Source organism: Oryza sativa, chromosome 1 (assembly GCF_034140825.1).
Source record: "Oryza sativa Japonica Group chromosome 1, ASM3414082v1".
In the NCBI taxonomy this organism is placed as follows: Eukaryota; Viridiplantae; Streptophyta; class Magnoliopsida; order Poales; family Poaceae; genus Oryza; species Oryza sativa.
In genome coordinates this window covers 2,351,962-2,368,555 of record NC_089035.1, presented here as the reverse complement: position 1 = coordinate 2,368,555, position 16,594 = coordinate 2,351,962, and the positions used below count along the sequence as shown (strand labels likewise).

The 16,594-nt window shown below is 41.8% G+C and overlaps 2 protein-coding genes across 3 annotated transcripts; both read left to right on the top strand.

The window, feature by feature from the left end:
* The first annotated feature begins 311 nt into the window (after positions 1 to 311).
* On the top strand, positions 312 to 2,893 carry LOC4325458 (uncharacterized protein At2g39795, mitochondrial). Its single transcript, XM_015766431.3, has 3 exons — positions 312 to 635; positions 2,019 to 2,395; positions 2,505 to 2,893. The coding sequence occupies exons 1-3, from the start codon at positions 378 to 380 to the stop codon at positions 2,662 to 2,664; spliced, it is 795 nt and encodes a 264-aa protein (XP_015621917.1). The 5' UTR covers positions 312 to 377; the 3' UTR covers positions 2,665 to 2,893.
* A 4,363-nt stretch (positions 2,894 to 7,256) lies between these two features.
* Positions 7,257 to 10,749, top strand: LOC4325457 (uncharacterized). 2 transcript variants are annotated; one of them, XM_015766430.3, is made up of 8 exons: positions 7,257 to 7,521; positions 8,434 to 8,475; positions 9,033 to 9,209; positions 9,300 to 9,440; positions 9,626 to 9,727; positions 9,799 to 9,869; positions 9,963 to 10,030; positions 10,166 to 10,749. In XM_015766430.3, exons 3-8 carry the CDS (start codon positions 9,042 to 9,044, stop codon positions 10,411 to 10,413), a joined length of 798 nt encoding a protein of 265 aa, XP_015621916.1. In that variant the 5' UTR covers positions 7,257 to 7,521; positions 8,434 to 8,475; positions 9,033 to 9,041; the 3' UTR covers positions 10,414 to 10,749. The 2 variants fall into 2 exon arrangements, with proteins under 2 accessions (XP_015621916.1, XP_015621915.1); XM_015766429.3 differs by lacking the exon at positions 8,434 to 8,475.
* Positions 10,750 to 16,594: the final 5,845 nt, after the last annotated feature.

Sequence of the window (16,594 nt, the reverse complement as noted above, 5' to 3'; positions counted from 1 at the left end):
TATTTGATATTATAAAGCAACTTTTATATACAAAGTTTTCATATAAATACACCATTTAGCCGTTTAAAAAATATTGCTAAGGAAAATCGATGTAAAATTTAAATTTTAATGAAAAAGGAACGGGTCTAATAAGTTATGGCGACAGAACTATTTTTCTTCCTCTCCAAGAAGCGAAGAATATTGCTTATAGATCGAATGAACATACTGACCAAGTTTTGACAGAATGACAGGTGGGGCCCATGCCCCTACCTTTTTTTTAAAAAAAAAATTCCCTTCTTAAAACAACACAAATTCTCGCCTCCCCATCTTCCAGAAAAAAACTCCTCCTAAACCCCCGAAAACCCTAACCTTTCGTCCGCGCCGCCGCACGGGTCGCCATGGCTCTCTTCGCCGCCGCTCGCCGCGCCGCCACCTCCACCCTCCCCCTCCTCCGCGCCTCCGCCTCCGCCGCGGGGACCACCCGCGGCGCCGCCGCCCTGCTCCGCCCCCTGGCCGCCGCCGCCGCGGCGCGGCCGCAGCCTCGCTCGATGCCCTTCTCGTCGGCCCCCTCCACGAGGCCCAGCTCAGATGGCGAGCTCCTCCGCATCATCGACGCCGAGATCAAGTTCGCCGAGGAGAGCGACGACCACGACCGGGTGCGTGCGCGAGTTCCCGGGATCTCACTAATTTTGCTATTTCGCTCTGTCCGTATGTCGTAAAAGAAGAGCCTCTTTTTTTTTTTGGCATCCTGAATCCCCTTTATTTTCTGTAATTTTGTTCATATTAGCATGGATGGAATCAAAGTAGCAGCCCTGCCTTTGTTAGATAGTTCATCTGCTGGTTTGCATTACGTTCTTAGTATATTTCAGTAGTGGGAATTGGGCGTCTGTTATTTACTCACTTATTTTAGGTATTTTGTTCTTCTACTTCCTTCTGCAATTGGTAGCGTGAAGCATACTTATTGTTCTGTTGAGATTGTGTGGTAGTATTTTGGTACAAGGATATATTGGTAGCGTTATTATGTTTATAGCGTGGTCATTGCTCTGCTGAGACTGAGGTAGTACTTGGTACAAATATATATTTGGTATTCCACTTTTTCATGCCCATGTTTAACCTCAACATCTCTTGATTATAAATATATTTTGGGTGTCACTTCTTTGCAGTTATGGCACTATTTTTGTGTTTGATCATATTGTACTGTGCTTAATTTTGTGCAATGATTCATGTGTTTCTCTGTGTAAGAACTCAATGTTCCTTTTGCTCTTGTTCCTTGTGTTCTTTATTATAACCTCTTGTGCTCTTTATTATTACCTTTTCCCCCCTGTAGTCTTATTCTATTAATGTTGGTTTCTAAAATCTTTTATTTTGAAACTTTTCTGCTGCTTAAAACTCTGTTGGTGTTTTATGAATCATTGTGTCTAGTCCCTGTCCTTTTTCTTGAGTTTTTGAGGGGACCTGATTATTTTTCTCGAACTGTACAGTTTAAGTTTTCATGCCAGCTTGATTACTCTATGCATATTATACATACTTATATTTTGTATTCATATATAAGCTTAATGCATTAAAGTGCTGGTCAATTTAATGTTATGTACTTGGGCTGGAAAAATGGTGTTCTAACGACCTTTTTGGGTTATGCTCCTAAGTTTCCAAGCCTAAAAGCATCCATGCTTTTGCATCATGCACTGTTTGATATTTCTTGCTTGTTTGAAGAGAAGAAAAACCAACAAAGGAAGTGTAGTTTCTATCACACAGATATAAGACTTTGCAATCCCTGCTGTTTTGACATCAAGCATCTCGTTCTGGTGATCTAGTCTTGCATCAAATTTTAATTATGGCATGATTTAGTGTAGAGTTGTACACATACAATGCAAAAAGAAACCATGAGGGTCAGAAATAATTGAACTCCCAGTTATATTTTTCTTCTGAGAACACTATGTTTTACTTTCATCTTTGCTTTGAACAATTTCCATGCTTTTCCAGGAGCAATTTTCTGTCACTGTCTGTCTGAGAGCCTCATTTTCTTTTTCATCCTGACACAGGTTGAGGAGATTCCTGACAACTTCCCCTTTAAAATTAGTGATGAAAAGGGCTTTAATTCAATTACTCTCACAAGAACTTACCAGGGTGAGAATATTGAGGTTCTAGTTTCCATGCCCAGTCTTGTGACTGGCGATGAACCTGACCGTGAGAATGAGGCTGATGAGGACAGAAACGAGGATGATCAGGAGGAAGAAACTCAGAAGGCCCCAAAATCTAGCATTCCTCTAACTGTCACCATCTCGAAGGGAGAAGAGGGACCAAGCCTTGAATTCATCTGCACTGCCTATCCTGATGAGATCCTCATCGATGCCTTGTCTGTGATGCCATCAGAGAGTGGGGAAGATGAAATGATCACGTATGAGGGCCCTGATTTCAAGTAAGAAAACCAAACCTAGTGTATTTAAATTTATTGAACACTCAAATTCTTCAACTAATCACTGTCACCGAGTGCTAATGTTCAACACCTTGCCCTTTGTCTGCTGCAGTGACCTTGATGAAAACCTGCAAAGGGCATTCCACAAGTACCTGGAGATGCGCGGGATTACGCCCATGGCCACAAACTTCCTACACGAGTACATGATCAACAAGGACAGCCGAGAATACCTCATCTGGCTGAGGCGGCTGAAGGATTTTGTTAGGAATTAATGATTAACACAATCATTTCCTTGCCATAAGATTAGTTTTGAGGGCTGTGAACCGCTCCTTTCTATAAGTATACATGGACCATGAATTGTGAATGTATGCTTATTTAGGCGTTTAAGGTCGTTGTCGTGACCAAGTTTTTTGGCAGTATCATAATGGCTCATGAGTCATGAACCTGGATGTTGGAACCAATGGAAATGCTTCAGTTAGGATATTCTGTGATTTTCATCTACACTGATGTTGCTTTGTTTCATTCCTTTCCCTTTAGCCATGTGCACTCGTTACTTAAAAGTACCAGACATGCAAATCTAATTTGCTGAAAACACATAGTTTTTCTCTAAATTCACACGTCTTCTGATTGTTTGGGAACTATGGCAAGTAGTTCTTCACAGCTATGGCAAGTAGTTCATCACCTCTGTGAAGAACTTGGAGTATTCATGCTTAATCCTACAGCCGTCACTGCAAAAGCCTTCGTAGCCTTCCCATCCCAACTCCAGACCACAACTGGTGGTTGTTTGGGAACTATGGCAAGTAGTTCATCACCTCTGTGAAGAACTTGGAGTATTCATGCTTAATCCTACAGCCGTCACTGCAAAAGCCTTCGTAGCCTTCCCATCCCAACTCCAGACCACAACTGGTGGTTGTTTGGGAACTATGGCAAGTAGTTCATCACCTCTGTGAAGAACTTGGAGTATTCATGCTTAATCCTACAGCCGTCACTGCAAAAGCCTTCGTAGCCTTCCCATCCCAACTCCAGACCACAACTGGTGGTTGTTTGGGAACTATGGCAAGTAGTTCATCACCTCTGTGAAGAACTTGGAGTATTCATGCTTAATCCTACAGCCGTCACTGCAAAAGCCTTCGTAGCCTTCCCATCCCAACTCCAGACCACAACTGGTGGTTGTTTGGGAACTATGGCAAGTAGTTCATCACCTCTGTGAAGAACTTGGAGTATTCATGCTTAATCCTACAGCCGTCACTGCAAAAGCCTTCGTAGCCTTCCCATCCCAACTCCAGACCACAACTGGTGGTTGTTTGGGAACTATGGCAAGTAGTTCATCACCTCTGTGAAGAACTTGGAGTATTCATGCTTAATCCTACAACTGTCACTGCAAAAGCCTTCGTAGCCTTCCCATCCCAACTCCAGACCACAACCGATGGTTGTGCACTGGTGGTTGTCCTCAGGTAGGACTAGCAATTGGCCACGCCTCCTAACGACCTTCCACATCACCTCCTGGACGGCATCCTCAGCGATCTTTCGGCACCGTCGGCACTCCTGGTTGGTCCTCTTGTTCCCGGCATCGGTCGTCGCCGCCTCATCACCGTCGCCCTCAACTTGGCTGATGTACTTTTTCCCAGTGGCGCGAGCCTCATCGGACTTGTAGAGGAGGAGGCCGAGCACGTAGGCCGCTGTCTTGTGGCCCGCGGTGGCAGCCTTGTCAAGGAGGAAAAGGCCCTGGGCCATGTCCTGCTGTGCGAAGACGAGCGTGACACCGATGATGAAGCAAGTGTCCGGGTTGTCCGCGGCGACGAGGTAGCGCTCGTTCTCCACCCACTTCATGTTATCTAGCCTCTCCAGCGCACACGTTTCCCGACGTCGCGCTCCTTGACCGCCGCGTGCATGGCCTTGCAGCTGCAGTACGTGTTTACCACCAATACACACACAGTCAATATACAAAGTATTTCCATATACATATATAAATAAGTTTATATTAACAAGTTAACATATGTAGCACGTAGACTGAGTAGGTCGGCAATTGGCTCCGGTGAGGTAGCAGCCACAAGGCAGGCGACGTGGACGATGTTATCGTGGTAAAGCGCCAACTCCATCGCCGCCGGTACCGGTGACAACCTCTTCCTCTTCATCATCTTTTCCCTCACTGCCATGCTCCGGGTGGTCACCATGGTGCCCTACGAGTGAGACACTTACGCGTACGTGCGTGGATGTGTTAATTAATTATTACCACCTTGATCCCTTGTAAGCTCTCCTAACAATAAAACAATAGCTTCGCTTAGCTATTTGTAACTCGCGCCATGATAATTCATCCGTTCGTAGTAGGAATCGATTAGTGTAGTCCGAATTGGATTTGAATAATATGTTTGGTTCGGCCACATTTGGAATCGGATTATTCACATTTGAATCGGCCACATTTTGAATAATATGATTAATTGATTATTCACCCGTTTGTTTTACATAGGCTGGAATCGGATTCCGGCCCAACTTAAATCTGATACCGATACGGGCTCGGTGTCTCTCTCGCCGCCGCCGCCGTCGACGACGACTCACGAGGCTCGATTCCATCTCCGGCGCCGCCGCTCCTCCGCCTCCGCCTCCACCTCGGCCTGCCACCTCCGGCGCCGCTACCTCCGTGAAGTGGCCTTGCTGCTTACCGCCCCCAACTGTCGTCCACTCCCACTCCCAGACCCCGACAACCACCGTGAGCGCCTAAAATGGCGGCGGCATCCCGCTCCATGACGGCGAGATCATCGGAATATGCTTGCGAGGGAAGCAGGGCGATGAAGAAGTCATGGGTGGATTGGCGTAGCGGCCGACGACCTCGCGGTTACGGAGTAGCCCATGGATCCACGACGATGACGAGGCCGACGAGGACCTGATTGTAAAAAGTTAATATCCAGATAGGGACCTAAATGTAAGAATGACAGATCGCTATAATTGATAGCGATCCTCCCAAATATCTGCGTCCTATAAAGGCCTTCGTCGGATTATGGACCGGACTTTGTGTTCGCGTTGTAAACTTTGGGCCTTAGTGAAGGCCCAACGTTCCATACGTCCGGGAGGCCCATCGCTTCGGATATCGTGGGCCGGAAACTGTTGCTCCCTCGCTTGGAGCCACGGAGGCCCAGAGTAGATCTGGCCCGCATGTTGGCCAGTATCCCGTTCCGAAGGCCCAACTGCTTTATTATCCGTTCTCTACTTATGGGCCAAATTCGTAGTAGCTCCGAATTTTGGGCCTCAAAATGGGCTGATCGATCCTCTTGTACCATCGAGAAGCCCAGAGTCACATTCTTAATCGCTGCTAGGCTTACAGCTTGCTAGCCTGAAAGAGAACACTTCTGCGAATAATCATTGATAATCCAGATTTGAAAAAAATATTGATAATGACATGTGTGATCGAGTTGCTAACGTCTTATCAAATCACAGAAGGATCTTTATAAAAGTAAATACTTTTATCTTACTGATTTAAGTATATTATTATTGCTTAAAGTCAAGACAAAACTAAGTATGGTGGATATTCAGAGTTTATAATGGCATTATTAACGAGGCCAATTAATCCACAATCGTCAAGCATCTCTGTCCGTCGCAAGTGACAATGACACTATCTAGCAGGTGACATTGACCATGCTCAATGCTGCATGATCTGGCAAGGTTTCAGCTGGTTTTTCTGAAGAAAACTAGGGGCGGCCAAATGCCTAAGCTGTTTCAGGCTTCCTTTCCTGTTTCAGGCTGTTGCCTATCCTCTTCCTACTGCATCTGTTTTCATGAATCCATGACATTGCAACTTGGACAAGATATACAAGTTATAATGATGTGTTCATTTTTCATTAATTATTGCTTAGCCAATAGCTAGACATGTCCTCAATACATGACCTTATCTTGCCAAATTCGGTGAACTCTCAGCACACTTGATTAATTTAGTTTAGCGTATTTTCTACATCAATTTGATACTAGCTTGCACCAACAAGTCATTTCAACGTACAAAGAAAAGGTTAAACGACATATACTGATATACCGAATTTGGTTTGCTCCGACATTTGGTTCACACAGAGTATATCTCCATGAATGCAATTTAGATTTGAAGATCATGACATAAACGCTCCGTTGGTTAAATTCCTTTTGGTACATGTGGGCTTGAGTCTCCGACTCATAACAGATGATCGTATTTACAATTAATTATTTTTCTAGTAATAAACAAAATGACGATCAATAGTGAGGTATTTGTTGTGACTTGACTTTGCCAATCTTAGTCTATTTTCTCGAGGATGTTCATATGGATAACATTTGCGTGTGCCGATTGTTGGGAACAATCTGCGTGTGCCTATATAGGGCCTGTTTGGGGGAGCTTTAGATTCTGAGAAGCAGCTGTTTGGTAGCCAGCTTCTGATCTGAAAAAGTTCTAAACCCAGCTTCTCCAGGTTCTAGCTTCTTAGTTCATTTTTCAGAATATATAACTACAGATTCTCAAAAGTTGTGGACTGTTTGGGGCAGCTTCTAGCAGAAGCAGCTTTTGGAAAAAGCTGCAGCTGAGATAAGCTCCCCCAAACAGGGCCATAAGCGTGCACATTTGCATTATATTTTTCCCAAAAAAAACAACATATTACGCATTACAAAATAAATTTCAATACCCAAACAAAATATCTTTTATATGTTTAACTCAAAATTTTCCTTCAGTTTTTACTCAAATTTGTGCCACATCACAAAATTTTTTTTAAAAAAACATAAACATGTACTTACTCGTACTACATACACAATAATGGAAAAAAAATTATCATTATTAAAATAAGGTAGGGTAAAACAAACGTGAGGAGGTGGATGACACTACGCGCCCAACCTTCCCCCCCCCCTCTCTCTCTCTGCTTCGAATTCCTCACCTCACCTCACCTCCAGGCGGCGGCGAAACCACCAGCCGCTTCGCTTCGCCTCGATTCCAACCCTAGCCCTACCCCTATCCGAATCCCATGCAGACGGAGGCGCGGGTCGGGGTCGTCGTCGACGGCGGCCGCGCCGCCATGGGCCGCCGCCACATCGGCACCGTCGCCCACCTCGCCGCCGGGGGCTTCGCCGGCGCCGTCAGCAAGACCTGCACCGCCCCACTCGCCCGCCTCACCATCCTCTTCCAGGTGAGCGCGTCCCCCCAGCATTTCCCTGCCTGAGATTTCGCTCTTCGTCCGTACGGGCAGTATTGGGGGTGGATGTACTGGATACGGCGAGGAGGAGGAGGGGATTGGGAGCTACTGCTACTGCGGAGGCGAATTTTGTTAATTTTCCTTGTCTCGCAAGTGGAATTCGGGGAGGAAGATGTTTCCTCCCCTCCTTTTTTTTTTTGGATGTAGGGATTGGTTGGCACGAGCAGCTACGACGTTTGTTACTAATAACCTTGTTGTGTGTTGCTTTAACATGTGTTTAATAAATGATTTGACCATAAAGGAGTCTCCCTTTTGAACACATAGGGATTTCTCTTCCTGTGGGTGAAACCAGTACAATTGTAGTACAGCATACCATGTGTTGTTGTTTTGGAATCCTGTGTGCCCTAATAAGGAACTGGGAGTAAAGAAAGCATAAGACAAATATGACTTCTTTTGTCACTCAGAAACGGTGGGAGTACTCCAGTAGTGAGTAGTGACTGGTGAAAATGTAAGCCTGAGGGAAGCTTTTCTTTGTTTATAAGCGCTGTACCGCTACTTATTGCTTGGCACAAAAGCACCTTGAAAGGAATTGAATTGTAATAGTGAGGTACTATAGTGAAGCATCTTGCTGTTAGATTGTTAGTCGTCAATGGAAGCTAAAAACGGCAGCAGAGTTTTCGTGTATTGACATTTTCTTACTAGTTCAATTCTCCGGTAAAATTTGTATTTATTATGTTGACAACTTTAGATGCAAAATATCGCACTGAAGAATAATTTTCCTTTCTTAGCGTGTTAGAAAACTTTGGAGATTTGGGCACCTATGGAAATCTTATTATATACGTGCCTCAATTTGTGCCCGCACAAGGCTAACGGCAGTTTGGAACAATCCTTTTCATGCCATTGTAGGCGTTCCAGTTAGCAGGGACTGAAATCTAACAGGAACAGAAGGCAAGTATTCCTTTTGTTTCTTTAATTTCAGTCTATTATTGTTCAAAGGGTTATAGGAAAAAAATAGGTTCCCAATGTGATGGCAGCCAGTGGTTTGTATAGAGGCAGGAACATACCATCGTGTGTCGCTGAAGAAAAAGCTTCTTATAAATATTGTTTTTTGCGCATTTAAGTATTCCTTTGTTCACTGTAAAGGTGCCAGAAAGGATCTAATTTGGTATTTTTGTTGTACATACTGATTAGTGCTCAAATTACTTCCATACATGATATAAAGTGTTCTCACCTCACTTTGTATAAAAAATAATTGGTCAACAATAGGTAGTTGGTCCAATCGTGCATCAAAAGCAGCAAATCGATACCATATGGAGTTCCCCTATTCTCTTACTAGATACAGAGTTGATGCATGGCATTGTTATGCTTAACTATGTGTCTAAACCTTGTGATTCCTGCTTCATAATAACGAGCTACTTATTTCTGTTCTGTGCCTGGTATTAGATTAAATTATAACTACTGAATAAGGTTTGTTATTGCACGTGCTTGACATACTGATCTGACAGGTGGCAGGTATGCATTCAGATGTGGCAGCTCTAAAGAAGTACAGCATATGGCATGAAGCTTCACGAATAGTTCGAGAAGAAGGATTTGGAGCATTTTGGAAAGGCAATCTGGTGACAATTGTGCATCGTTTACCTTATTCTGCCATCAGCTTTTATTCATATGAGCGCTACAAAAAAGTAAGCAGTTCGTTAGCACTTAATGCATGAATTATGATGAGGTTCTGCATTTTATTATCATTAGCTAAATGATGTGAAATATCATTGCAGTTTCTCCAAAGGGTTCCTGGCCTTGATGAAGACTCAAATTATGTTGGTGTTGCTCGTTTACTTAGTGGCGGTTTGGCAGGAATTACTGCTGCATCTGTAACTTATCCCTTGGATGTTGTCCGTACTCGTTTGGCAACACAGGTAATGCTATCCTTTTTCCAAATAAAACATTGCTTATTGATGAATTTAAACATCATCTTTAATATCTCCAAAATATTAATTTTTGTATGATGCAGGCTTCGGGCTTAGTGTATTTTACTTTATTTCAACTATTGGGAGGCTTCATATTTGGCATTCACTAGAAATTTAATCTTAAATTTGTGCAGAAAACAACCAGGTATTACAAAGGCATCTTTCATGCAGTGTCTACCATTTGTAGAGATGAGGGTGTCAAAGGATTGTACAAGGGCCTTGGGGCCACATTATTGGTAGGCCATGAACCTTTTACTGAGATATGTCAATTTTTAAGTTGGGCTGCCTGTAATTTTTGAAGTTACAGGGAGTCGGACCTAGCATAGCAATCAGCTTTACTGTATATGAATCATTGAGGTCTCATTGGCAAATGGAAAGGTGAACATCAATACATCATTATTTCTCTCGTTTGAATAATATTTGAGTATCTATTTTGGTCATTTCCAACTGATGGCTGTGGACGTGCTTCAGGCCCCAAGATTCCCCTGCAGTTGTTAGTTTGTTTTCTGGGAGTCTATCTGGTATTGCATCATCTACTGGTAAGCCATGTTTAACTCCTCTTAACCTTTCTTCTTATTTTTGTAAAACTTTATTGAATAAAGAACACCATGACTTCTGTCATCTGAATACTGACTCACAGCATTTCCATTGGTAAAATGCTATAAATATTGCAGCCACATTTCCCCTTGATCTTGTAAAGAGACGAATGCAACTGCAAGGGGCAGCTGGGACATCGTCAGTCTGTAAATCAAGCATAACTGGAACCATCCGCCAAATCTTTCAGAAGGAAGGCCTTCGTGGCTTCTACAGAGGGATAGTCCCTGAGTACCTGAAGGTTGTTCCTAGTGTAGGGATTGCCTTCATGACCTATGAGACCCTGAAGAGCTTGCTCTCCAGCATAGACGAAGACGACGAGAGCTGAGATCTTTACAAAATGGCTACACGCTTCAAAGAGATTTCTGGCAATGAGTTACTGTGAGACTGAACTGTATCAGAGTGACTACAGGCCAGACAGTTTTGTAGGTGTTGATAGGATAAAGCTTTACCTGATATGTGTCTTGTGTTGTACCATATAGGTCAAGAAGAGCAAATGAGTATTCCATCCGTGTACACCTCTGAGCATTATGCTCAAATTTTGTGTCGTAAGATGTAACGCCCCTTGCAAGGATGGGAAAAGAAACTCTCAAGGTAAACGAATATGTGTATTACCAAGATTCTATATGCTTCTGTGGCAGCAATGTGGGTTGGGTGTTTGAAACGTGATGCATTGTCTTCCATCTGGAGAATTATGTCAGCTGGTTAATACACGGATATGCATATGTACCAAACCTTGTCAAACATTTTACAATCTAATTTCTGCATGTCCTGACGCGGTCACCTCAAATTCATTAGTTGAAGTTGAAAATGCAGGAAACGAGGTACTGCTGATATTTCTGTGTTAAATATGATCGTCAACGATTAGTCACATGGGCTGGGAGTCTCTGATGATTGAACTGAACTGTATCACAAATGGAGATTCAATTCTGGGCTACCTTTTTAAATTAGAAACCACAGGAAATCCCGACATGACATGTTGTTTTGAAAAGTTGGCTTCCTTCTCCCTGGAGCAGCCCGGCCAAGGCTTCAATACAAGTAACACCTCTGTTCAACTTGTGGCCGCATGAACCTTCTTTTTTCTTTTTTTTCTTTTTTTTGCGGGAAGGGGGAATATATTACTCATAAGAAATGCCCTCACATACTTAAATGTGAGATTAGATTACAATTTTCCTCCAACCAAAAGTCTGAAACAGACTCATACCTAGCTGTATTAGCTAACAAATGACTAACACCATTTTGGGGCCTGTGAATCTTTGTCACAATAAGTTCTCACTCCCAATATGAGATCCTTCGCTCCGCTGATGATGTAGGCCAGAGGAGAGTGATCCTTTTTCTTTGATTGCAGCAGTCGAACCGCTGTCTCACAGTCAGACTCGCATGAACAAGTTGATATGGCCCTGAATCAACAAAGCTGATACAAAATGCAACCTTTTTGATGTTTGACTGCAGCTGATCCGAGTTGGCGTGCGGATATGTAAAATAACTTGAAAAGATACAGTATTGCAGCATCATCCATTCCTGATGCCTCCCAAGCCTATTGCATATTTTCGAAGAAATACATCGATGTGTAGCATACTGAGACAAGTGGCACTGGGAGCAGGGCTTGTGAGATGTCCATCATTGAGAGCAGACATTGAGATTTTATAGATTCCAAAATGGATGGAGCATACATATATTTTGCTAATATTTGTGATAAGGGAGTACATCACTGCACATGAATTCTGACCAAAGTGATATTCAGTGTCTGCAAACTGTATAGTACTTGGAATGGTAAATGCCTAATTATTTGCACATGCTGTTGCTGATGAATGAATAAGTTGGATTTAAGCAAACGCATTCAGGCATTTGGATTGAACTTAAGAAAAATAATCTGCATAATGTAGGACTCTGAGCAAAGTAATACAAAGTTTCTGAAAGAAAAAGGGATGCCAATCCTGAACTGTCTGTCTGAAACAAAGTATCAGACTCTGAATGTCTAATCTCTTTCATGACATCAAGAAGTTGAAGAACTTTATTAGTGTATCTCTAGTATTGGATTTGCTCACCTTTTATTAATTGGTTGAAGCCACACAAAACAAAGTTTACTGAAAAGTTTAGCGACACAAAAATGTCATCTTCATCTTATTCTAAAAAAAATATATATCTTCATTAACTTCCCTTTAGCGATTCTAGGTTTTTCACTAAAAAATGGAACCTCTAGTATATCTATCCGATCTTCGATAAACTTTCTGTTTGCCAAGGATCAATTTTTTTTGTTTTTAGAAAAAAGGCTTTTACGCTCTGCTTTTGACTGAAAGCAATATAGAATTGTTGCTGGGAACCAGCTTAAATTTCACGCAACAATGGGTATGCAGGCCAACCAGATGACAAGATCTCAGGACTGCATCCAAACATCTAGCTAACAGATAACAGTACTGAAACAAAACGCCGAACTGAAGAAGCAACACTACGATCAAGCTTCCTTCAGGTCACCAACTTGTTCACCATCAGCCAACGCCTACTTGGGGGTGAAAACTCCCAATAACATCAAGCAGCGATGAGATCAAGCACTCCAGCCTTGTCGTCTCCATCGGTTTCACCAGAACCCTCAATTGCTGCAAGGTTCATATTGTTCTTACCAATTCCTTGTTTATTTCTGAAACCTAGGCATATGTTTTGTGCACATGTGCATAATAATTTGATGCTGAACCGCCTCCACTGTCTGAATTCATTCTCGACCCCTCCCAAGCCCACTATGATATGCACATAAAACATATCTTGTATGGTGATGCAAAACATATGCAAGTAAAAGAAACGGCAAAAGTTTGATCTAGAGGCAGACCGAGCAAGGCTAAGGAGACGAATGTGAGCATTGCGAGCAGACTAGCATATATGTACTGTAATCATCTAGACTTCATATAGGCGAAACAGAGAGGCCACATAGTCACAGAGTGAGCTTTATGGTGGCTATTAGCCTATTAACATGGCTGTTTTTAGTTCTCGAGGAGGCCTGACAATATCACCTCATAATTAATAAGCGATCATAATGTAAAAAAAGAAAAATTAATAAGCAATCTTCTGCGCCTGCTGCGTGGTTGGTGCTAAAATTGCAAATAATTAGACTTTCTAATCTTATGTTCTTTCCTATTGCTTAGGTTTGATTAAACCATTATCAATGTGAGGCTTAGAACTTTCACATTTCACAACACCTCCGATGCTTTCTCCCGAAAGCGAGCATTGCTGCCTTTGCCTCATCCTCCTCCTAATTCTCCGGTGACGGCTGCCAGCGACGAAGGATCCGTGTTTTGATCCATCTACTCTGAGCTCCCAGTTCTTTTCGATCGGCACACTTTCATCTTGTCTCGTACTGATGTATTTCTACCAGCTTCAACTCTAGAGAGCGCAATTTGGATTAGATGCCGCCATACTAGCAAAAGAATATTCCAAGGAAATTCCATGTACATCGAACAACTGTACAAACCCCTGATCGTAGCTAGCAAAGAAAGGGTAAAACCTAAGACGCTCCTGACACCTCCTAGGCCTATTATTATGCTATGGAAGCACAAAAATCAAGAGACGTTCTAGTAGACATACATAGAGAAATTCTCACATGCCAATACATATATCCATGAGAAGACCATGGTAATCAGGAAGGTGAGTTTTCAGAGGAGGACCAATGAGACATTGAGATTTGGGAGCATTCTGTAACCATGCAAACCTTAATACTTTCTTTGCTTCTTATATATATAAGCTAACATAGAGGAAGTGCACAAAATAGATTATATGGTGGTTACCAACATTACTGAGCATGAATGCTGGCCAGTATTTAAGTTGGCGTGTACAGTAGTGAGAAAAAGGTGACTGACTGATGAAAATGAACTGAAGAAAGTTCAGTGGGCACATTCAGGCATTCAACTGGAGGATGAGATCAGGCAGACTTTCCAAACAAAGTGGGAGTTTTTTAATTTGATATTTACAAAAGAACTAACTGAAATTACACTTGTTTCATGTATAATGCTTAATAAGGGTGTCCCAGTCCACAAAAAAAAAAAACTGGTTAGTCCCAGTCTGTCTGCCTTTATCATACAGTTATTAAGGGTGATTCCAATATGGGAAACTCGGGGAGATACTGTGATTTGATAATTGAAGTTAAACTAAATGTGCTATACTAATTGTTCGTTCGTGTAAATACTCCTAAATGACACCAGTACTATAGCCAATTAAGAAAACCGCGTATGCTGATGGGATCGGACAATTTAATCACATAAACCCTGTATATGCTGGAACAGATGGAGTACACCAATGAGATTTGATAATGACAATGTCTGATCTCATCTGAAGGTTAAATAACAATAAGCGATCTCATCTAAAGGAGTAGTAACCAGATTGGCAGCACTCTGAAAAACCATGCATGTCTCAAAAGAACAAATATATCCTCCATCATCAATTCTCATGATTGTCTTTGTGATCAGTCTATTGTAATTATTGATTCAATACCTAAGCCTTTACATGTTTTGGTACAATAAACTGAAACTAGTTCAAATCACACATTTGTTTTTTGGGTTCATCACAAAAATAATCTTCCATCTACTTGATGCTTGAGTGAGTTTGGTGTCACTTTGTGGTGGCTGGAACATGATTGAGTTGCCTGAGCCAGGGAGAAATTTAGGGTGGCAATCAAACAACCCACACGCATACCTCTCCGGCTTTGCTCCAGGCAGAATGATCCCAGCAAGAGCAGCAACCAGAAGAGCTCTAAATCATTCAGTAACTTGCTCTTCCTCAAGTAGTACTATTAACTTCAAATTCGCGATGCCTCCCAAGCCTATTGTATTCTTTTTCATCCAAGAGGAAAATCCGGAAGACTGATATGGGATCCATATCAATTCATAGTCATAGGCTTATGGATCCATATCAATTCATATACTGGTGTACATCTCTTCATGAGAATGTAATGGATCAGGAAATTAACTGATCTTAGGGCAGGGCAGACTTGAGTATAATCACTTGAGGCAGGCTACATAGAGTTTTCATGCACATGCAGACATATGCTTTATATAGGCTTGGCAGGTTATATTCTGATTTCGTCTAATATATTGATGTGTAATCCTTTTGCGCGTTCGCGAAAAAACAAGTAGTGCCAAATTTTACTATTGCTGATATTTGGTAAGGCAGACATAGGTAAAGTATGTTTGGTTTGTTACCAATACCAAATACGGAGTATTTGTAAGAGAAAATTATATAATGACACTGGAGGCTATTTAGGGTAGCATGAGGTACCCACACGGGTTGACAAATACTCCCTCATTCCCTAAATGTTTGACGCCGTTGATTTTTTTAAACATGTTTGACCGTTCGTCTTATTCAAAAACTTTTATGAAATGTGTAAAACTATATGTATATAAACTATATGTATACATAAAAGTATATTTAACAATAAATCAAATGATAGAAAAAGAATTAATAATTGCTTAAATTTTTTTAATAAGACGAATGGTTAAACATTTTTTAAAAAATCAACGGCGTCAAACATTTTGGAATGAAGGGAGTAGCTGCATGCATTGACTGCAATTGAAGGGCTCTTATGTAAAATGATTTAACATCCTAACCGTTTATGTCCCATCTAACGGTAAGAAGCGACCCGATTTTGGACGGTCTTGGATCTACTTGTTCACTTCTTAAAAATTAATCGTGCATCGTGGAAAGTTGCCACCTTGGCTCCTGATCAATCTAGACCGCTGCTTGTACATCGGACGGTTCGTGGAGAAGCACAGGTGTGTCAGTTTGCCTTGTTCAGTCCTCAAGTTCATCCCCATTTTCTCACTAAATCAGTAGACTAAATCTTTTTGACCATGCTCTACTTCTTCCCAATATTATTTCACCAAAATTTGATAGAAATATAACTGGCTCAAGCTACATTGGTACTGAGTCCCTAGCTCCTTAGTATCCCACATTTTAGAAGATATATATAGAGTGCCATGGATGGGAAAGTGTATTCATCCCTCGAGGAGATATTCTCTTGTTTCATACATGTCATCTAAATAGTCATAAAAAAATTTAAAATAAATTGATAAAATAGATTAATATGAAATGTATCATTCCACAAACACGCAGGTTAAAATTCAACCTTTACAAGCTGTAACAAAAAAAATACAAATATAACTGCGAGTGTATGATAACTATTTCCAGTTTAATTTGTTTCTTTGGTTGTAACTTGTAAAAGTCTAATTTGGCCTTGCATGTTGTGGAGTGATATATTTCTTATTAATCTATGTTATCAATTTTTTTTTCAAGCAAGCAACGAGGGGACATCCCCTTGAGGGATGAAAATCTATATCCGCCATGGATGAAATAAATGTACTGTACATATAGGTTTTCACACCGGCTTTATATATATAGGCTTGAAGCTAGACACCGTGTAGTGCCATACATGGAGATAAACATAACATGCAGAGTTTCAGACAGGGGCGGACCCTCCCTTGTGGCATGCTGTGGCGGCCGCCATAGCTGTCCCTTGACACCAATAC

What these genes read in the sequence shown, in the direction of transcription:
- LOC4325458 (XM_015766431.3), top strand. Translation starts at nt 378, where the DNA reads ATGGCTCTCTTCGCCGCCGCTCGCCGCGCCGCCACCTCCACCCTCCCC. An exon ending in AGAGCGACGACCACGACCGG is followed by an intron (nt 636 to 2,018) that starts GTGCGTGCGCGA and finishes ATCCTGACACAG; the next exon opens with GTTGAGGAGATTCCTGACAA. An exon ending in TATGAGGGCCCTGATTTCAA is followed by an intron (nt 2,396 to 2,504) that starts GTAAGAAAACCA and finishes TGTCTGCTGCAG; the next exon opens with TGACCTTGATGAAAACCTGC.
- LOC4325457 (XM_015766429.3), top strand. Translation starts at nt 7,360, where the DNA reads ATGCAGACGGAGGCGCGGGTCGGGGTCGTCGTCGACGGCGGCCGCGCC. An exon ending in CATATGAGCGCTACAAAAAA is followed by an intron (nt 9,210 to 9,299) that starts GTAAGCAGTTCG and finishes ATATCATTGCAG; the next exon opens with TTTCTCCAAAGGGTTCCTGG. An exon ending in TGGTATTGCATCATCTACTG is followed by an intron (nt 10,031 to 10,165) that starts GTAAGCCATGTT and finishes TAAATATTGCAG; the next exon opens with CCACATTTCCCCTTGATCTT.